Genomic DNA, 22,377 nt, shown 5'->3' with positions numbered 1-22,377 from the left:
GACTCTAGCTACTATGAAACTATGACAGACCCTAACACCGTGCCCAAGCAGAGCCCAGAACAGCAAGACACGTCTTCTGAGGACAGTGAATGGAGGCTGGAAAAACCAGGCTGGACTGTGAGATACAAAAGTCTAAGTTTATTTAACAAGCTTGTTAAACATTTATGACAAAGACAGAAAACAAAGCTCATCTCCTGACTTCATGGATTGCATCCCAGTCTCTCCTCCCACCCCTGGACTGTCATTAAAGAAATGACAGCACACGAGTACTGAACAGATAAAGTCAGTTTTGCAGGGCTTTAAATTTAGTTTGCTTTGCAGCCTCACCTGACCTTACTTCTCTTCACCAATCTTGTAACGTTTCTGTTTCTATCATCTGTGGCTGACTCACTGAACAGGTACAAAAATATGGAAAAATTCTAGGACAATCTAGAATTCTGTTCTAATTACAATTTTATCTCTTAATTCCTAGAATTTCTACAAAGGCTTCCTAGAAACAAGCCATGATTAGCCCCTTTCAGGTGTTAAATGCAAGAGGTTTTATTGTTTTATCCTTTAAATAAACCCACAGTGGTCACAAATGTCAAACCCTGTTTTAAAGCACATCTATAAAAGCATTTACAGACCTAGACGTCCATGCTTAGGTCATTAATACAGAAGGGTTAATTTCTGATAGTCACTGCAGCGCCTTCAACTTGCTCTGGAAGTGGCACTAGAGGAATCTGAAAAATACAAGGCATCACATTTAGATACATTAGCCTTGAAGAATAAGGTTATTTAGCTTTTCAAAAAACCCCTTCAACAGTTGCTAGCAGCAGCCTGGGATAACAATGGACTCTCAAGGCTTGTTGGGGCTGAACACCAACCAGTCCCGGTGAGCAGAGCTCCAGGTGCTCGACAGGTCTGAAATCCAGGCCCCGCGTACACACCTGCTTTAAAATCAACACAGGATATGTGTGCGCATGCACAAGACCCAGGACCAGCCAGCTTAATACAAACGAACAAAAATGTGAACCCACATGATTTGACATGAACAAAAATCTGTTCTTCACAAAAGCTTCAGGCAACTGTCACGTCTTGTTTGTGTAATGAGCAGTAACACAGCATTAATTTCACACGAGGGTGGGTCATTGCTCCCTCCAGGAATATTGAAGTGAAGCGTTCCTGCGGATTCAGTCTGTTCACAAAAGTTCCTGAAACTGAAGATTTAAACTTAGACTGATCTGCTTCACAGTACACTCTGAAGATTACAACATGCTCCTTTATTTGGCAATCTGTGCACTACAAACTTGTCAGCAGGGGGATCAGCAGAGACAATGAAGTAAAAAGACAAACACCTGGATTTTGCAATTATTCACATTTACTGTAGGACTTTCTGGGTTGAACTCATTTAAACTGTGTCACCGCAGGAGCGACATAAGCAAAGTTCTTTCATCCCAAACGTTCTGGACACACGGGGACAGAGAAAGCTGCAGGCATAAACCTGAGGATGGGGGAGGGGAAGTGATACCATGGCTTCCCCCCATCACCAGCAGGCTCTGCGCTGAAAGGCATTTGAAGTGTGACAGATTCAGTCCAGATTCCTCCACCAGCAGACGTGCCACTCCTGGGCCTGGTTAAACTGCCCTGAGGGACCTTGCCATGTGCTTGCAGCTTTTAAAACTGCGAGAGTCTGACTTGCTCAAGTTAACCCAATCAGATGCCCCTGACCAAAGGCTCTTCCTCTGTTTCACAGAGAGACATCATAGGGTGTGGGGGGACATACATTTGGAGCTGCCTCAGGAGGGAAAGGTTTCAAAAGTGCAGCAGTTGTTAATTGTCAGACCCGGACAAGCCAGGAAAATGCAGCAAAACTGTTCAGACTAACCCAGGACGAAGCAGGGTTAAAGCTGGAGTAATTCTGCTGTATTTGCATCAAACCCAGCTCGTCCACAATATAGGCTTGGCAGGATTTGATTCATCAGTAAACACTGATAAACATCGATTTCACCTCACACAACTGACAAAAAAATATTTCTATTTTTCATCGATAATCAAAATTTATAGATGGTAAGTAAGAAAAAATGATGGTCCTACAGAACCATGCTGACTGTAGTTTGGATGCAACTCCCAGAAACCCCAGGGGACTGGGAACAGAGGAAGGGGAAGTGACAGAGTAGAGAAGGGAGCTGTGGGTGAGCAGAGCCAGGACTGACCACAGCTCTACCGCTCAGCTGGCAACAGTCCTGCAGTGGTTACATTTATCGTTAATAAATTGTCTGCCTCCCACATCCCTAATTTTGCACAATTTTGAAAATTTAAAATTGATAAAAGTCAAAAGAAATGCTGATATTATCCACCAAAAGTATTTTTTTAATCCAATTCTGCCAAGCCTATACCTACATAGCAGCTGTTCCCCTTTTGAAATGGCTCGACATGTACATGCGGCCACACCCTGAGTCAGGCTGGAATTATTTTAACCAACTGCTCCATTTCAGTGGTGGATAACTGCCCAGCAACGCAGGTTGATAGAGGATACCACCGTCCGCTGAACTCCTGTAGCGTAACACTGTGCAGTCTGAGAAAGAGCCAAGTCTGGAAGACAGGACACCACCTTCAGAAGATCACAAGATCGGTCTCCTGCCTTTGCAGGCAACGTTTTACCCCAAGAGTTTCCCTAATCGTCACTTTAAACCCTCACACACAGCTACAAGGTACAAAACCAGAAACCCCAAGAACACCCTAGAACGTGCCACAGGTAAAAGCAGCCAAAGACAGTGGCACTGCTATTGCAATGACAGGATAGGAAAGTTGGTTAGCCTGATGCTGCATCAGCAAAGTTATAAATACTATTTCCTCTAGTGCAGCAGGTCCCAAACTGTGATCACAACCCTAAATGGGGTCACAGCAGCAGCAGCACATCATCGTGCCACCCTCTCCTGCGCCAGGTCCCAGCAGCTGGGCTGGACAGGCCTGGGGGAAGGGCAGCAGGGTGGGGAGCCCCAAGCCTGCAGCGGGCAGTCTGCAGCCTCCCTCCTGCCCACAGGCCTTGCTGCCAGCAGGGGAGGGGACAGGCAGAGAGGCAGGGTCTGCACTCCAGCCTCAGCAGTTGCTGCATCCTGCAGCAGCTGGGGCTCAGGTACTGCTGCGGTGGGTGGGGGGCAGGGAGCTGGGCCCTGGGGCATGTGAGGAGAGTGGGGGGCAGCAAATTGGGAGTGAGGGGCACCAGCAGGACCAGGGGGCTGTGGGTTGGGAAACCTAACTTGCAGCCTCCCTGCACCCAGGAGTGAGAAGCGATGCTGAGGAAGTGGGGTCATGCTAAGGAAAAGTTTGGGAAGCACTGCTCTAGCGCCTCAGTGTTCCCAGGTGAAATCCAAGTCCCCAGCCCACCCTTACTCTGCTTGTGCTCACAACATGACAATTTGGCTGTAATGTTCTGTAGAAAGTGGCATGGCTGCACTGACATTACCACCATCAAGAAAACCCAAGTCTGGATAAGCTCACTCCTTGAAAGCAGAGGTGGAAAGGGATTTTGGAGTCATTATTGACTACAAGATGAACATGAGCTGCCAATGCCAGACCGCAGCCAGCAAGGCCAGCCATACCTTGTCATGCATCCAAAGGTGCATCTCAAGTCAGTCCAGAGAGGCGATGCTCCCCCTCTATGCGACACTGGTCCGGTCGCAGCTGGAGTACTGCATCCAGTACTGGGCACCGCACTTCAAAAGGGATGTGGCCAGCCTGGAACGGGTTCAGAGGAGGGCCACCCGCTTGGTGAGGGGGCAGCAAAGCAGGCCCTACGAGGAGAGACTGAGGGACCTGAACCTGTTCAGCCTCGGCAAGAGGAGGCTGAGGGGGGACCTGGTGGCTGCTTACAAACTCATCAGGGGAGATCAACAGCAAATAAATAGAGCCCTTTTCTCCCCAGCACCACTTGGGGTGACAAGAAACAATGGTAATAAGCTGATGGAGAATAGGTTTAGGTTAGCAATCAGAAGGCAATATTTTACAGCTAGGGTGGCCAAAATCTGGAACCAACTTCCCAGGGAAGTGGTCCTCGCCCCTACCTCGGGCAAATTCAAGAGGAGGTTGGATGATCACCTGTCTGGGGTCTTGTGAACCCAGCATTCATTCCTGCTTGCGGCAGGGGGTCAGGCTAGACGATCTGTTCAGGTCCCTCCTGACCCTAGCTACTATGAAACTATAAGATGCAGATGTCACGAGTGTCTAACACTAAGGGAAGACTTTGGTCACTGCTGCTCCACATAACACTCGTTTAAGAAAATGAGAGAAGCACCTTGAATGTTTGCCAAATCGTCTACACTGAAGAGAGGAAATAATGGATACTGAAGGTGGTAGCTTTCCAGAAGTGGCCTCGGTATCTTGATAACTTCCAAGAGAGGATGTGGAATTGGGCAATCCACCCTACGATCCAGATCTATCAAAAGGTTTTGATGAAGCAGATAAGGTCAGGACCCAAATAAGACACTAATTTAAACTGATCAGTGATGAAAAGACTGGAGTACTACACGGTAGCTTGTTCCACAGCTTAACACGGGGGTGGACAAAATATGGCCTGTGGACTAACCCCATGGTGCTCCAGATGCGGCCACGCCCCTCCACTTGTACTGGGGCAGCTCCCACCGGGCTCCCACCAGTGCCCGCAGCAAGTGTGTACAGCTTCTGGTGGGGCTTTTTCTGGTACAGCTGCAGCCAGATGCTGCTCTGCTCCCTTCCCCCTTCCAGCAGTGGCTCCTGCTCCTGATCTTGCCTCTACCACACTGCATCGTGCTGCTCCAGGCGAGTGGGTGGGCAGCTTCAGCTGGGTGGCTCCTGCCCCAGTGCGCAGGGCTCCAGCTCTCAGCCACCTTCCACCAAAACTGCCTGCCTGCTGGGGTGATCTGACCCCTGCTGACTTCCTGCCCATTGGTCAGGGGGCTGGACCAGATGATCTTGCAAAGTCCCAACCCTAATGTCTATGAAATCTATGAGTGACGTGGCACGGCAGGGGCAGAAGCAGGAGCCACTGCTGGAGGCAGGGTAAGCAGAGCAGCACCCAGCCAGCTGCAGCTACACTGGGAATAGCCCCACCAGAATCCACCTGCTGCACCGCAGCAAGGGTAGGAGCTGCCGCTGGAGGTGGAGGGAGCAGAATAGCTCCAGTGGGAGCATGGTACAGGCTGCCCCAACATGAGCACATAGGGCTCAAGCCTTATGCAGAGTGCCACAGACTGCACATCCCAGGCTAGCTCTGCTGCACGCACCCCCCACTTCTCCCCTCTCCCACGGCAGGCTTCAGGGACCTAGCACCCAGGGAGCCTTCCCCACACCCCACATCAAACCCGATAGGGCAAGGGCTTGTAGGGAGCAGCCTGGGAGCTGCTGCAACCGCCCTGCAACCTGGCCCCATGATCCCAGCCTCACCCACCCCTCCTGGTCCTGAACACTGCTTCCCGCCCACCCACAGTCCCATAGGGAGTTTCGGTGAGATGTTGGGGGGGGGGAGGGGACGGGAGGGGTGCTGACCCAGCTTGCGAAAGCTCAATACTCCCTATGTGGCCCTTGGGCCCAAATAATTGCTCTCCCCTGGCTTATCAAATGTGCAGAAATTTAAGATACACAATTAGAAATGCTTTTCAAAGTGTCACATAAGACTTACTGACGCAACAAAATTCCAGGTTTACCCACAAAACCTTCCATGGAATTTCAAAGAACAATTTAAGGCAGAGGCTTACAGGCAATTCTCGATTCAGCCAGCTCATAAGGCAAAAAGGTCTTGCACATCTGAAATGCCTTGCATTGAAGGTAGAAAGAACTAAATTTTAAGCTTACAGCAGTGTGTCCTCAGTGATCAACTTCTGCATCTTCAAATTGCCCTGCAACTGTTGGTGCTATATCCACCTCCATCCCATCTGGGAGAGAAAAGCAACAAAATATTGAAGCCCTCACAAACAGAACACATGACACAAAGATAGGCAGTGCCCTCTGCCGGCAACAGGTCAGTAATGCAGAAAATACAAAGCTCTTGTGCCCAACTGAGAACCTGCAGATGCCCAGATCCATTTCACTGTGGGCTAATAACAAGCCTTTACAGAACATCAGACAATATTAAATCACTAAGTTTCATACCACAGAAAGGCAATATTGTTAAGCTGCAGTTTCTACTCCCCCCCCCCTTGCAAATATTTGTGGAGAACGTGAACATTTATTTGGCTCAAATTGGGGTTCAAACCCCTGCAATGCAGCTGAACTCAGGATCAGAAAAAACACGTAAGCTGAGTGTAGCCTGAGTTAGACTCTAAATCAGAGCATGTTTTGGGAACCACTAATCATTCATAGCTGCCATCAATTATAAGTCAGGACTTATCCCTTGGGCTGCAGACCACCAGGAAATATCAGGAAAAGAAATCTGATGATCCATTCACTCTGAACTGAGCAAAAACTTTGATGTATGAACAACATGCCACAGCCAATCAGAAGCAGGAAGGCTACAAAAACTGCTCAGCGCAGGCTCAAGTTGGATAGTTAGTTGAAAATCATATTCCCCACACCCAGAATACAGGGTTAAGAAGTCAAGACTCTACTCTGCAATGAAGAAAGACTTCATGAAAGCAAATGACAATACATAAACAGATCCTACACCACAGCATTTAATCTCCAAGCCCAGAACACACAACCTAAACCAGGGGTGGGCAAAATGCAGCCCACAGGCTGGATGCAGCCTGCCAGGCCATTCAGTCTGGACCGCAGGGCCCCTAAGAAATTTTAAAAATTCATATTTATCTGCCCCTGGCTGCCTGTCATGTGGCCCTCGATAGCTAGCCAAAACTCAGTAAGCGGCCCTCTGCCTGAAATCATTGCCCTCCCCTGACCTAAACAGCGAGATAAAATTCAGAGTTGAAGCTAAAATAAAGTAGGTGCACTGGTTAGTGCAGCTCTTCACATGTACCGAGGGACTACATTGCTAAGATGGGAAAAGGGTATTAAAAGGTCAATATTTGGCAGATTATTTTATGGGAGATCCTGTACTGTCTAAATGTATACTTAGACTTCTAAAAATATGAGCTCCACTAGTGCAAGTCTATAATCAGATGCTGTATTAATTTTTGACCCAAGGGAAAGCAAAGTTCCTGCACTTTTAAATATAAATGGGAGCGCTTTTTAACAGCACAAAGCTTCTCTTCTTCTTCCTTTGCTCCACTATGTTTCTCCAGTTTGACAATCCACAATTTGTAAAGCTCAGAACAGCGATCACGTATTTTAAATAATGGAAACATTTAGACACATGGGTAGTTTATCTTAACATCATTATCTGCTGTTTGAGCAAAACCTGCTTTGTATTCCCAAAGCACATATGTTCCATCGGCCTGGCCATGAGTCACTTTCCCCATGGTTACTGCTACCAATAACGATGTAACCAAAGATCAGGATGTCTTAACATGCAGCTTACAAGGAACAGGCCAAGACTCACCTTCTACCTCTCTTACAGAATCCTCTGTTCTCACTCCCGCCATGTTGTACTGGCTGCTCACAGACTGGGCCAACATGCCCTCCAGTCTCTCCAAGGTAGCTTGGCCCTCTGCAGTCAAGTGAGACAATCCTTCCTCATATGTGTAGAAGGTGGGGATGTCACCTTGTCCCAGTTCTGCAAAAAAAAAAAAAAAAATTTAATTTTTAGCAAGTGCCTACAATACTAAGCAAATTTTTAGATATTCCCAGATCAGGCCCTGAGAATATCTTTTAAAGCCCAGTAAGATATTTTTAAGCAAATCAGAATAAAAATGAGATGGTTTCAGTAGCACTTCTTGTAACCAAACTTTATGACAAGACAACTTTGGGACAAAACGCACACCATCTAAAATGGCTTTTAAATACTTTAATGAAAATTTTGCACTGTCATTTAAAGATGCTTACAAGCATCAATGATTTCTCATCAACATTCCATCAACATTAAGGCAGAAAACAACATTAGCTAACTTACAATATTGCCAAGTCAAATACTCAAGCTGGGAAATACTAGAATGCAGATTTGTCTGTGCAAACAATTTGGCCCCTTTGTGTGCATGTATTCTGATAGTCTACAATTATGTGATCACTTACTACGTCCTCCCAAACCTTGTTATAAAACCGCTGAACTGTTTTGGATTGAATATGCAGGAAAAACTTAGCTAAGACAGGTTCCTGGCTCATGCTGTTCACCATAGCTGGGCAAAGAACAGTGTTTCATAGTGAAAAAAAATACACGTAACCTTAATTATAGCTGGTCCCATCTGCATGGTCTCTAATCAACTGCTGCTGGAAGCTATACGGAATAGGCAGGAAACTATTTCTCCTGTTTTAGGGAGGAGGAAAAAAGCAAGTTGCCTTCCATCTCCAGGAGGACATTTCTTTAACTACAAAAAAGCCAATATGCCTGCTCCAGAAATAGTTCCCTTTACTGACATTTCTATACAAGATGCCAAGTGGCACCATTCACATGCTTAAAGTTAAGCATGGTTATGCAGTGGTTTCCTGAAACTGCGACCTTTCCAAAGGTCTGGACTCTTTCACAAAGGGCTAGAAACCACAGCCAACCAGGCAGTTGTTGCCTAGCGCAGTGGTCTCCAAAGTGGGGGGCGTGCACCCCAGGGGGTGCACAAGATGATCCACTGGGGTGCGGGAAGAAAATATTGGAACTTCTGTTTAAATATACATATATTGGGGGTGCGTGCTCAACAATTTTTTACTGATAGGGGTGCACGATCAAAAAAGTTTGGAGACTGCTGGCCTAGAGCAACAAACTTTTACTGCCCTTTTCTCCAGCAAAACACATACCTGGAAGCAGGAGCAGCCTGTAGCAAAAGGAGAGTGGCTGGGTGGATCAAGCTGGAGAGGCTGCTGAGAAACCATCAGGGAAGGTGAGGTGCTGCCTCAGCCAACAATACAATATAGTTACATAAAGTTTGGGTAAAGTGGTCTAGGTGTTAAATTCACATTTGCAACATGTTGATGGCACAGAGACAGCTGTGATCAGTGTCTCGGTTGTTTGGGGAATACAGCAAGGCTGCACTAGGATTTTTTTTTTTTTGCTGGGTAGGTAGCCCTCCACAGTCTGGCTACTGATTTTTTGCTTTTTTGTGTGCTTCTACTCAGCAAACATACAATGCTTCAGCTTTAAGAACTCAGAGTGGTACCAACCACAGAAAAGGAGATTTTTGACAAATGCTTGCACACACTTGCATACTCAGGACGTAATGCTTAGCTGGAGAACAGCTGTAAAGAGAGGCAGCAAGGGTACAGGAGGCAGCATGCATTTAATAAAAAAAAAACATCACTAACCATGAGCCTCCACATCGTACTCATCCCCTTCATAATCATTGTCCGAATCTTCATCCTCCGGGTCCGGGTGCAGGGCTTGGCACTCACACATGGCTGAGAACATGGTTTCCACTGGATAAACAAAACACAGTTCTTTTGTGGGCAAGCGGCCCAAATAGGTCTACAGACCACAGCAGGGATGTGAAAAAGGTGCTCGTCTTAATCAGGCACTAAATACCTGCCTCTGTGAAAGGAGGGGGGGCCAGTTGCATACACAGGAGTTGCGGAGGTGCTTAGAACATCAAAAACCTCTCACCACTTAAATCCACCATGGCAACAGCCAAGAACTCCTGGGATGGGAGAAGAGCTCAGAGGGTGAAGACGCTCCTTCATCAGAGCCAGTGAACTATGCAATCCCTAAGACTGTGCCATGGGTATGGACAGACTTAACTGTATCACTATCAAATTATATTAAAATTGGCTGGCACCATGCAACTGTTACCTGTGCATGGTTCTGTAGTGATAGAAGTGCAGCTAAACCACTCTAACCCTGCCTCATCCACTACTGGATCAGAGATGTATAATCACACAGATCATAACAGCTTACCAGTGCAGCCGAGTGGAAGCTCCCCACCTCTATCTAAAATAGCTAAAAAGGACATTTGTCCACACACTCTAATCTAAGATTATAAATTTGAAGGCAATTTAAGTAATCTTTTTTAGGCAACAGCCTCTTTAAAATCAACTCAGGGCCTTAAAAAAAAATCACAGGACGACAGAAAGCCTGTGCCCTGGATTAGAAGCCACTGGGACACAAAATGGAGTTGGAACAAATGGTCAGGCGTTAACTGTGCAATCTGGAAGGGAGGTGGTAACACTTCCTTTATGCAAAACCAAAGATGGCTATGAAGACTGTCCAAGACCCGTAAGAAAGCTAGAATAGGCAAGTATCTGCTATCATTTCACTGCTCATGAACACTGATGGTTCTAACAGGAAATAAATGGGCAAGAAAAAAACCTGCTTTTCTCCTCTCAGCAAACATCAACCCACGATGCAGCAAAAACAGTTCTGGGACACGCACAGAATGAGATAACAGGATAAGACCTTTCTATTAACCAAGGACACTCCTTCAATGGGAATACTGTGCCTGGATCTGGTCATATCACAGGAGACAGGGGAGCCAAAAGAGGGTCAGAGAGGGTCAACAACATTATCAAAGACCTGGGAGATTTCTGTGTGAGGGTAATTGAAAATTCTTGAATTTAGAGAGAAGATAGATGAAAAGGATGTAACAATTCAATAAAATCGTTCTGAATAACTAAAGTGGGTACTTACATGCTTTACAAGAGCAAACTAACAGTGAGTACAATTGAAAAGCTCTAATTAAAAACTCCCCATGTGGCTAATTTAAGTCTGACAAGGAGTTTTTGAGAATACTGCAGGTGTAGCCTGTAGAACTCACTGACAGAAGATGAGATCAACATCCAAGGAAGAGAAACACAGGGCTGAGCTATCTCTCTGGGTAATCAACATGCACTAATACACTAAATAACAAGATTTTAAAGGGGACACAAAATCTAATGATCCAGGACAAAGATCTGACCATGAACACCACAACCCAGCTTTTTATACACCTCTTGCCACCAGTGGCCTTAAAGCATTTTACAAAGGAGGTCAGTATTCCTGTTCCCTTTTTACTGGTGGAGAAACTGAAGCCAAGAAGGGTGAAGTGACTTGCCCAAGGTTACTCATTAGGCTGGTTGCTGAGCTAGGAACTGATACCAGCTCCAACTGCTCTACCCACTAAGATACAGTGCTTATTTTATTAGGTGACAGCAGTTAAGCAGATGCTTCTTTTAGGGAGCAATTTATTCGAAGACTATCTACTGGGGGTTTCTTGCACTATTCTGAGGCATCTTACACTAAGCACTGTTAAGAGGCAAGGCACCAGCCTGGAGAGACCAGAGGTCTGGCCAACTGCTGCCTTCTTAAAGAAGTAACAATGTGGACAATTATATTAGTCAGGATAATGAGTCTATCATTAAACATACCTATGATACAAATCCAATGGCAGTCTAAATTAATTAAATCATAAGCATGCAGGTAAAGAGCCTGGATATTCTTGAGAATGACATTCAGGTACATGTTGCAACACTTATGTAGAGTCCACAGGGAGAACTAGCTGCCCAGCAGATCCCAGCTTTAACTGGGACACAGGGACTGACAAAACATTAGCACAGTCTATGTCACTATTTCTGGGGCAGTGATTCCCTACCAGGGTACCCCAAGATCCTTTTAAAACTGCTGTGGGGTGCAGCATCATATTAGCACCATTAGGTGTGCAAACACACAATTTGCAAGATAAATCCAGTTTTCAAATATGAATCAATAGTGCCCAACCCATTCAGACTGGTTGCAGGCTTTCTAAGGTCTTTTTGACAGAAGAATGGCTCTGGTGTCTTTCTGTAATCAAAAAGCCAGTGAAAACTAAACTGGCATTTTCCAAGTAAGGAAGGAAAGCAAGGTTCAGGACCACTGCTCTAGGGAGATGGAAATCTCGCACTTAGACTAGAGCTGTAGAGTCAAGGCATTTGCCCACTCTAGGCCCCAAGCCTCGTATGTAGCATGTCCCTACCTCATAGGGATAGAGACTTTACTCAGCTTTCAGAAAGCACTTTGAGCCCCCCACGTGGCAGAAGCAGCACAAGTATTTCACCCTTTCACTTACAGGCTGATTTGTCGCTGGGAACAAATCTGAATTCGGCAATGGGTTCAACATCATCATCGCTGTCATCCTCCTCCTCTTCCCCTTCGGCCATGGGATCTTCTTTTGGCTCTTCCTCTTCAAGGAGAAAAGCATTTATGAGAAGGCTGCTTATGATTTCTCCAAATTCTGGGGTTTTTTATCTTTTAGGGTAGCGGTTCTCAAACTCTGACAGACCAATTTAAAATGATTCAGCCTTAAGTACCACCAGCAAATTTTTCATATACATAGGAAACAGACCATGTATTAAAACAACATCAAAACCTTTAGTAATCATAAAACATTGTTTTATCAGTGACAGTAGCCACATAAAACAATTGTAAATTGGAAACCAGACAGTATAAACCAGGGTAAGCAACATTTTTGGCTGAAGTATCAAAAAAAACCCCCACAATGTGTACCCTGTAAGGTGCCAGAGTGCTGGCGCACACACACAAAAAAACTGGGGTGGGGGTACACGGAGGGACCCACTGCATATTAATACAGTTAATCATCATAAATGTTGCTTCTTTTTTTTAAAGTAAATAACCAGGTTTTCTAAAAATTCTAAGCCTGGTGACAAAAAGTAAAACCTCATATGCTACCTTTGTTCTTGTATATTCTTTTTTGTTAAGTATGGTGTGATGAGAAAGGAGAAGACAGGGAAGGAAGGAGGGCAGTGTGGGGAAGCAGCAGATAGGCTGGCCCTGCCAGGCCCTTGGGAAGGCGGCAGCCGGAAAGCGGGGGCCAGGTGGAGAGCAGGGATAGTGTAGGTGCTCTGCAGCATGGGAGGTGGGGCCCAGCCCAGGCTGTGCAGCTCCATGGGCACAGGGCGCAGCTGCCCTCCCTGCGAAGAAAAGCTGCCTGGCCGGGGCAGGAAGCCGGGCTTGGGGGAGTCCTGGCTCAGCCTCCATGGGCAGCACAAGCGGGGCAGAGCTCCCCAGGCCGCAGCAGGGACTACCTGGGCTCTGGGAATAGCCGTCGCAGGCAACGCTCAGTGCCAAGCCATCTGGGAACTGCGCACTGCTTGTCCCAGCCCCAGCCCCTTGCTGTGAGTGGGCAAGGCTATGCAGACTGGGGCAGTTGCAGTGGCTGTTCCCAGGAGTTCCTGTGGCCAGACCCTTGCAGCAGGAGCAACTTTGCCCCACTCGCACTGTACCCAGCATGCAAGGAGGCCGAGGCAGGAGCCAAAAAGCTGCCACCAAACCTGGCATCCTGTCTCGGTCAGGCAGTGTTCCCTTGCAGAGCTGTGCGGGACCAGCCAGGCCCCACCTTGGGTGCCACTGGGCAACCCCACCCACCACGGCCCTTCCTAGGACAAACTGGGCCTTTCCAGGGGTGAGGGGAGGCTCCCACCATTGCACACCCTGGGGTAGGCACATGGGCCGCCTGCCCCCCAGATTTATGTTTGGAGCGGAGATGGCTGCCACTACATCCTGGGACCTGCGCCTCACTGCTGTTGCCCTGGGAGCTGCACGCGACGCCATGTGCCTTCCACCACTGGGCAGCCCTTGCCTACAACACACCTGCTGGGCACCGCTCCACGTGCGGCTGGGCTGTATTCCTGGCCGCCTGCAGCAGGCTGTGGCTGGGTGTCTGTGCCCCTCCCCCCAGCCTTCTGAATACCACTCAGGTTATCTGCATACCACAGTCTGGGAACCGCTGGTCTAGGAAATTCTTATCCAGAGGCTGTATCCCTAGTTCCCCTGCTCAACAGCTACTGATGCCCCTTTCCTCCAAGAATTTGTCCAATCCCTTTTTGTGTCAGGCAGCAACAAGTTCCACACTTTAATGACACACTGTTTAAAAAAGAACATCCTTGTGTTAGCTTTAAACTGACTACCTACTCGCTTCATCTGGTGACTCTGAGTTCTTGTATTGAGAGAGTAAATAATGAATCCCTATTTCCAGAATCAAAGAAACATAGAAAATTAGAGCTGGAAGGAACCTCAGAAAGTCATCTAGACCAGCGGTTCCCAAACTAAAGTACATGTACCACCAGTGATATGCAAACTACCTGACTGGTACATGGAAGGCCATGGGGAGGGGTGTGCACACACACAGACACCAAGCCACAAGGCCAGCAGCTAAGTGTGCTGGGGGAGAAGGGGCATGGGAGAGGGAAGGGGGGGGCACAGATCGAGGCCTCCACACTGAGTGGGTTAGTGGGGCAGAGGTAGGGAGAGGGGCTGGGGTGAATGGGGCGCTGGGGTGGGTCACGGGATAGTCGGAGCCCATGGGAGCTCGTCCAGGAACGTGGTGGGGAGGGGAGGGGACAGGGGGACGACAACTCCCGCCACTGCACACACCCTGGGGGGACACATAATTTGTGCACACGGGAGACAGCTGCTTGCTGGGCTCTGCGCCCCACTGCTGTTGCCTCAAGCTGCACATCATGCCATACGCCTTCTGCACACTATGCTGCATCTCCTGCCAGCCTGGCAGCAGAAGGCACATGGCATTGCACATGGCTCCAAAGGCAGCAGCAGCAGGGTGCAGAGCCCAGTATTCAGTGGGCAGCCTGCCTCCGCCCTTCGCACAAATCTGGGGGACATGTGCCTCCCTGGGGGTGCACACAGCAACAGGAGCCCCCCACCCCCACCCCCCGAAAGGCCTAGGCTGCCCCAGGAAGGGCCTGGGCAGTGGGAGAGGCCATGTCCTTTTGTGCTGCTCCTGCTGTGGGGACAGGGTGGGCCAGCCCAAGGGGAGAAACCCCTGGGGAAAAGCAGGCTGCCCGCTGCACTCTGTGCTCCACTGCCGTTCCCTCCAGAGCTGCACGCAACACCATGGGCCTCCTACCACCAGGCAGGCAGGAAACATGGCATAGTCTCTGCACGGAAGGCACATGGCATTGCGCGTGGCTCCCGAGACAACGGCAGCAGGGCACAAAGCCACAGCCTACAGGGGTAGCCCAACTCTGCTCCATGCACAAATCCAGGGGGCATGTGCCCCCCATGCCTTCCTGGGGGTGCATGCAACGGCTGGGAGCTGCAGCACCCCCAGCACCCCAGGACAAGCCTCCCGTGCCTCCGTCCCACAACTCACTGTGGCCCTGGGGCCCCATTCACCACAGCCCTGCCCCATTCCCTCCCTCAGCATGGGAGCCTCAATCTTCCCCACCACCTCTTCCCTTTCCCCCCACCCCAACCCCTCCACAAACTTACCTGCTGGGTGCTGTATATCTGCATGTCTATCTGTCACTCCCAGCTACAGCCTCGTCAGCCCTGCTGCTGCCCCTCACTCCTGACCCACAGTACCCCACATCCTGCCAAGGCATGTGGGGACCCCCCTCCAGGCACCAAACCCCACACCCACAGCCCTCCACATCTTCAAAAATTCACCCCCACACAAACCCCATCTCTACCCCCCCAACCATACAAAGTACCTGAATAATTTTGTGTTTTTAGCTGTGTGATTAAATTGCCATTAATTGCGACAATTTTTTTTAATTGTGCTACTAACTGCAATATTTTTCATTTTATTTTAATTGTTTTATATGGCTACCGTAACTGATGAAAAAATGTTTTATGATCACTAAAAGTTTTCATGTTGTTTTAATGCACAGCCTGTCACTTATGTGTATGAAAAATTTGCTAGTGGTACTTATGGCTGTATGGTTTTAAATTGGTGGTAGGCAATCTGTCAGAGCTTGGGAACCACTGTCCTACAGCTTAAATGCTGGAGGCTGCAAGTGAGAAAGAAACAATGGAAAAATACCCTGGTCATGTCATCCACTCTGTTTCAGCATCCACTCTGCCACTGTGAAACACGACATACTGGACTAGATGGACAGTACAGGGCCTTGCTGCAGTGTTTGCCTCTCTGCCATGCTCAGTCATGCCACAATAGAGAACCCTGTTCAGTTTCTGATCTCTCCACTCCCTGTGCCAGGCAGACCACACATGATGGAAAGGTGGGCAGGAAACATGATGAGTCTCAAAGATGGGGAAGGAAGTGCTTCATGGCTGCTAACTAAGCAGCAAAGCCTGATGCACTTTTGCTACTGCTGGAATCAAGGAGGAAGATGCCCATGCTGTGGAGCCTTGTTGCTACAGAGACTGAACCCAAAATCTGGGAAACACATCAACAGATTTTCTAAAGATTTATGGAAACAAGCCCACTAGGCATCTGCTTCCATGAAGAGTGCTTTGTATCGGAGGCCAGGAACTGGAAGCAATGCTGAGTGATGCCCAGCCAAGAGGGAACCAGCTGCCAGCTCTGAAAGCAGAGCACTCAAGGAGGCTGCCCAAGGCTCTTTAGACTGACATCACTGGACACAACCATCTGCTGCTGGGCCCAGTTTGATTTTCTTGAAGGCATTAATCTCAAGATCATCCTTCACAGAAAGCAACAACTCCCAGGCACATGCAGCTGACTTGGAAGAGTGACAAAAGCCTTCAGGGAAAGAACACTGAGGGCCCTGCCCAATCCCACTGCATGAATCATGGAGATTCCTGTAACAATTGCAGAGATGTGGTTTGAGGCAAGTGGCTTGAATACTGCACAGACCTATGATAAAGGCCACAGTAGACTTGAAAACTAATCATACCCAGAGACTGCAAAAGATTTATTGTAGGCCAAGCCTGTACAGAAAATGAGGCTGTCACAAAGTCCTACTGTATGGAATCTCCCATGGCAGGAACAGCTCTGCGTTCTTATAGCAAAACATTACTTAGATATTTAAATTCAGTAAGGTTGCAAACTGCGTTCACTCCAGTCTAGATACACAGTTTTGGGAGAAGCATCATTCAAATGATGCATTCAGAAACGGGGGTAAAAAAAGAGATACAAGCTATACATTTCTACCCAAAATGCTGCTTCGAACTCTGAACTAGCCTCAATGGTTCCATCTGCTTTAGCAAGCAAACAGCTCCTCAAAATGCATCCAAGACAACAGCAAAGCTCAGACAATTTGATTTTTTAACTCCTGAGCTCCCCTGTTCCCACCTTGTTTGCCATACACATCTATGATCGTGTCAGTCAAACTCTCCCTTAAGGAAGCTTTTTTTTTTTTTTAAAGACTTTAAAAGGAAATTGACAAAAATATATAATCACATACACTTATTTGCGTAAGGTGTATAAAGACCCCACTGAAGCCTTTGCCCCAAAACACCGACAGCATAGGAGAAAAACAGGCCTAGAAGGAACTGCAGGAAGTCACCAGTCCAATCCCCTGCTCAGGGAAGGATCGGCCCTGTGTAAATTATTCCTGCCAAAAGCTTGGCAAATCTGCAATTAAAAACTTGTAATGAAGGAGGCTCCACAACAACTTGAGGCAATGTGTTCCCATCAGAAGGTTCTTCCTAATATCCAACCTAAATTTCTCTTGCTGCAATTTAGGACCAGTATTTCTTGCCTTTTCCTCTACAGCCATAAAAAAGTCTCTCTGTGTCCTCTTTTTAACCACCTGTCAAGTATCTGAAGACTTAACAACATCCCCCACTCCCCAGGTCTTCTCTTCTCCAGATTAAACAGCCACAGTTCTTCCAAACTTTTCTCGTAAGTCACACAGACCTATTCTCTTTTGTTCATCTACACTGGATGCTCTCTCATTTATTTATTCACATATTTCTTGAAGTGCAGGGCCCAAAACCAGACATAACACTCTAGCTAAGGGTCACCAATGCTGAATAGAGTGGAAGAATTCCTTCTCTCAATTTAAAAGTGATACACCTGTTAATACAGCCAAGTATGCTGCTGGCTTTTTTTTTTTCCTTATTGTTCTGCTGGTAAAATAGCCTAATAACAAAAGGAAGTGATTCTTCCCCTCTACTCGGCACTGGTGAGGCCACATCTGGAGTACTGGGTCCAGTTTTGGGCCCCCCACTACAGAAAGGATGTGGACAAATTGTGAAGTCCAGCACAGGGCAATGAAAATGGTTCAGGGGCTGGGGCGCATGACTTCTGAGGAGAGGTGGAGGGAACTGGGCTTATTTAGTTTGCAAAAGAAAAGACTGAGGGGGATTTAACAGCAGCCTTCAACTACCTGAAGTGGGGTTCGAAAGAGAATGGAGCCAGACTGTTCTCAGTGGTGGCAGATGACAGAACAAGGAGTAATGGTCTCAAGTTGCAGCAAGGGAAGTTTAGGTTAGATATTAGGAAAACCTCCCGCACCAAGAGGGTAGTGAAGCATTGGAACAAGTTACCGAGAGAGGTGGTTTTTAAGACCTGGCTAGATAAAGCCTTGGCTGGGATGATCTAGTTGGGGATGGTCCTGCCTTGAGCAAGGGGTTGGATTAGATGACCTTCTGAGGTCCTTTCCAACCCTAATTTTCTATGATTCTTTGATTTTTGTATTATTATTATTACCAGCAGAATTACTACATGAGAAGGGTTAAGAGTCTGAAAACTGAAGCAGCTGACAGTGCTAGGGAGGTGGAAAGATTTTCAAGTCAGTCTATTTAAATCATAGCTTTTAGTTGGCTTTAATATCTGCTTAGCATAAATCACTGATTAGAATTACAGAGAAAAGAGGTCTTTAATAAAGATTTAGCACTCGTGCTCTACAGCTGAGGCACTACATTTCACTCCACATGTGCTCCCCTAAGAAGTCGTCCAGAACAGATATAACAAACCTGATATTTATAAAAAGATTTTAAAAAGTAATTAAAAAAAAAAATAAGTCCTGCAAATTTATGTCCAAACCGTGAACAATAAAGAAATGGCAAAAGCCTCTTTAAAAAAAAAAAAGTCTGTTGTAGGAAACCTTTAAAGATTCAACAAGCCTCAAAATATAAGTAACTGTTATGGAAGTTGCTCATGTGAAATAAACATTCCATGAGCATGGGACAGAGGTTTCCTGTCTGCTCTCTATTGGCAGGCATGTGAACACCCTTTCATGAGATGCTACATGAGTGGACCAGAGAAGTGTAAAGCAATGCATGGAGCATGGGAAGGGAGCACAAGAATCTAAAGGAAACTGTGGCTAAACAGAAATGTTTAAGGAGGTTCAAGAGAGCAGAGGGGTGAAAAGTGACATTTGACAGGAATGTACTCCTGTGGGACAGTTTAACTTGCCCAAAAGCAGGACAGCAAGTGCAATGGTAGAACGGTCCTAATACCAGCACTCAGCTGAGGTCCCAAGAGAAAGAGCAGAGGCCCTAGGATATGCTGTTTGAAATGAGAAATTCTGGGCAAGGATTGGCACTTATGAACAGTGGGGAGCTTGGGATTCAGAACTGACCGTTCAAGTGACAAGTTACCAGAGGGACACGTTGCAGGCATACTATACCTTCGAACTTGGCATTCACCATAACATACAAATGCTCCCATGGATATGCAGTGAGGTCCCTGGAGACAGCATGCAAGCTTATGGTGGGATAGTCCAAGGAGAAGCCCAGGCCAGAGTTATCAAACCATGACAGGCGACTAAGGGAAAAAAATAAATAAAAAGCAAATCAGGAACTCAGGAAAGCCGTGACATCTCGCAGACAACACCCAAGTCAGCCACACCTCCAGGACATACGTGTGAATGGCATTCACCCAGTCACTGCTAAGCCAAGGCTCCATCTCTGTGCTAACAGGACTTTCTACCTGAAGCTAAACATGACCAAAGCCACTTTTTCCTCTAGGACAAGTTTCAGCTCAATGTGCAGGTCACTTCTTGACCTAAACACACACAACTCTTGGGTGCCGTTGATAAATTCCAGGTCAGACATAGCTACAATGATCCTGCTTCCCCAGTTCTGCAACTGCTTTCCTACTTCTGCCCAGCGAGCTCTTTTCCCCACACTTCTCCAAGCAGGCAGCTCTGTACTTGGATTCAGCAGCACCTGGTTCTCCCACAATGCAGATCTCCGATAATGCAACTGGTGCATACACTGCCTCCTTCTATCCGTGGCCTGTAAACAGCTCTGGAAACAGCCTTGCAGTACATTAGAACAGAGTGGGGAGGAAGCAGTGAGAACAACTTGTATGAGCCGCAGACAAAAGTCTATTGAAAGAAAAAGACAGGCCACAACTGGACCCTGTGTGGGTTGACAGCACTCACTGTTTGAGCCGCAGCTCCATCCCACCAACAGAGCGGCAATCGCAATGCTAATCAGGAACCCAGCACAAGAGGTCACTCCACAACAAACCTCATCCCATCTCTCCTTCACTGAGGACTCCAGGACCGGCCGGCTTCTCAGCCAGCAACATGTCACCAAGATTTTTCCTACTGCCAAGAGCTCTCTGCTGGCAAAGAAACGATGCCACACAGGGCTGCATGACATACAGGAGGCCCAAACCCGAGCCTCCTGCAGCTACCTAACAGCACTATTGCCAACTACCACAAAACCATCCCGAGACTCGGGATTTCAAAGCCAAAATAACTGACTTGCAATCCCCAGATCCAACCCTCAGATCTCTGGATTTTCCCAGCTGGTAGGTGGAGGGAAAGGAGCAGATGGAGGCCCCCCATGGTGAGGGAGTGGGGCGGGGTGAATGGGGCCCCAGAGCCAGAGCGCGTTGTCCAGAGGTACAGGGGAGGCACAAGCAGGCTGCCCACTGCGGGCTGGGGCTTTGCGCCCTGCTGCCTTTACCCCACAGTCCCAGTGAGCCTCCTGCTGCTGGACAGGCGGGGATTGTGCTGCATGGCCAGCATGCCCTACATCCCCTGCCCGTGCAGTGGGTGGCAACAGCATCACATGGCTGAGCTCCGGGGCAAGGGAGACAGGTGCAGAACCCCACCCCCCACAAATAACTCCCCCCCACACACATACTTAAAAAAAATTGCATCTCATGATTTGGGGCAAGGCAGGGCTGGCGACCGATGTCGCTCACCTGAGCCGCGCAAGGGGCAGGTAAGGCAACTCCCACGGGTCTAAGACCCCGCTCCCCTGTTTATAGGCCACCTCCCCCCTTGATTCTTGGTCCACCCGAGGTTTGGGAGCAGCGGCAGGCGCAGCCCGTTGGGACTCCGGATCGTCTCCCTGAGGCCTTCTCACCACCCCCCACCCCCTCGGGCTGGAGGTGGGCCTGGGCAGCCCCGCGGAGCCCCCGGCCCAGCCGCACCTCTCGGCGATGTAGAGGGTGCCGGAGCCCAGGGCGCGGCCGCCCAGCACGGCCTCGGTGTGGGGCTGCTGGTGCCGGACGCCCTCGGCTGGCGGCGAGAACCGCTTCAGAAAGCTCATGGCCACCCTGTCCCGTCCCACCCCTGCCGGAAGCGGAACCCGCCCGGCCCGGAAGCGGAACCGCCGCTCCTCCCCGCCCTCCACCATAGAGAAAGAAGGCGGCGCGCTGGCCCCCGGAGCCGCTACTCTATGGTCAAGCCGGGAAGGGGGAACGTTGAAGTCCCAGCTCCGGTTGCAGGCCTGTCACGTGACGCCGTCGCGAACGCTAAGTCCAAGCTCCCTTTGCCAGCCAATGAAACCTGTCCCTCCCGTCACGTGCCGCGCGGGTCACCGCAGTGCAGGCCCCGCCCCCCCCGGCAGGGGGCAGTGGCCCTACCCCCACACATCCAACCCCGGTGGGTGACAGCTGACAGTATCCATAGCAACACCCCCTTCATCCCCAGTGGGTGACAATATCTGTGACAACAGCCCCTCCACCCCCAGTAGGTGACAGCTGGGAGTATCCATGCCAACAGCCCCTCCAACCCCAGTGGGTGACAGTTGGGAGTCTCCATGGCAACAGCCCCTCCAACCCCAGTGGGTGAAAGCTGGCTGTAGCCATGGCAACAGCCCCTCCAACCCCAGTGGTGGTGCTATCCATGGCAACAGTCCCCGGTGCCAGGCAGGACCTGTGGGTGCTGGTTGTCCCTGCTCAGCTGCGCGTGCCTGCGCTGACCGCCCCAGGGTAGAGCACGCCCAGGCCGAGCCCCCGCCTGGGTGGCTGTGACCCCAGGCAGAGCAGCCCCGCAGCGTCGCCTCACCGGGACCACAACGCGCAGCAGGTCAAGCCAAGGGCCGTGCAAGCCTGAGGTTCTGGATGGCGGCGAAGCGGGAGCCGATGCAGCTGTACTCACCGGGCAGGAGGAAACCCAGTGGGAACCATGCCAGGCCTCTGCCAATGGAGCGTGCCCCGGCCTGCGCCCCGCGCCGGCGCTCTGCCCATTGCCACGCAGCAGCAGTGGCCAGGCCTGTCCGCCGCAACCCACCTGCCTTAGCCAGCGCTGGCAGGATTGGCGTCTGGAGCTGTCTCCCCGCCCACCAGCGCCCATCCTCTTCCTCGCGTCTGCGGCTCTTCGCTCTCCGCTTTCCCATCTGGGGCGTTTCTTCTTCGCAGGCTTCCCATCGCTCCTGACTTCTCCGCTGCGGCTGGTTGGGAGCGCTCAGCGCTCATCGTGCCACCCACCAGACAGCTGACAGCCCTGCCGCAGGGAGGAGCGCCCGTCTCTGGTGTTTGGCTACGTCTCCTCTCTGAAGGAAATGATGCT

The 22,377-nt window shown here is 49.1% G+C and overlaps 1 protein-coding gene across 1 annotated transcript; it reads right to left on the bottom strand.

Moving 5' to 3' along the window:
- Positions 1–118: 118 nt before the first annotated feature.
- CLNS1A (chloride nucleotide-sensitive channel 1A) lies at positions 119–21,180 on the bottom strand. The gene is made up of 7 exons (XM_019530438.1): positions 21,015–21,180; positions 19,252–19,388; positions 12,006–12,119; positions 9,298–9,408; positions 7,451–7,624; positions 5,812–5,891; positions 119–722 (listed from the first exon to the last, which is right to left on the bottom strand). The coding sequence occupies exons 1-6, from the start codon at positions 21,131–21,133 to the stop codon at positions 5,824–5,826; spliced, it is 723 nt and encodes a 240-aa protein (XP_019385983.1). The 5' UTR covers positions 21,134–21,180; the 3' UTR covers positions 119–722; positions 5,812–5,823.
- Between the last annotated feature and the right edge of the window lie 1,197 nt (positions 21,181–22,377).

Source organism: Crocodylus porosus, unplaced genomic scaffold (genome assembly GCF_001723895.1).
Source record: "Crocodylus porosus isolate Cpor-Errol unplaced genomic scaffold, CroPor_comp1, whole genome shotgun sequence".
NCBI lineage: Eukaryota > Metazoa > Chordata > Crocodylia > Crocodylidae > Crocodylus > Crocodylus porosus.
The sequence above is the reverse complement of the archived record's forward strand: the minus strand, read 5'-3'. Positions and strand labels throughout refer to the sequence as shown.

Bases quoted from the DNA above. Each gene is read 5' to 3' on its own strand.
- CLNS1A (XM_019530438.1), bottom strand. From the start codon at position 21,133: ATGAGCTTTCTGAAGCGGTTCTCGCCGCCAGCCGAGGGCGTCCGGCAC. The intron at 19,389-21,014 runs GTGCGGCTGGGC...TTTTTCCCTTAG, and splicing joins ACCCTCTACATCGCCGAGAG to TCGCCTGTCATGGTTTGATA. The intron at 7,625-9,297 runs GTTAGTGATGTT...TTTTTTTTGCAG, and splicing joins GTACGATGTGGAGGCTCATG to AACTGGGACAAGGTGACATC.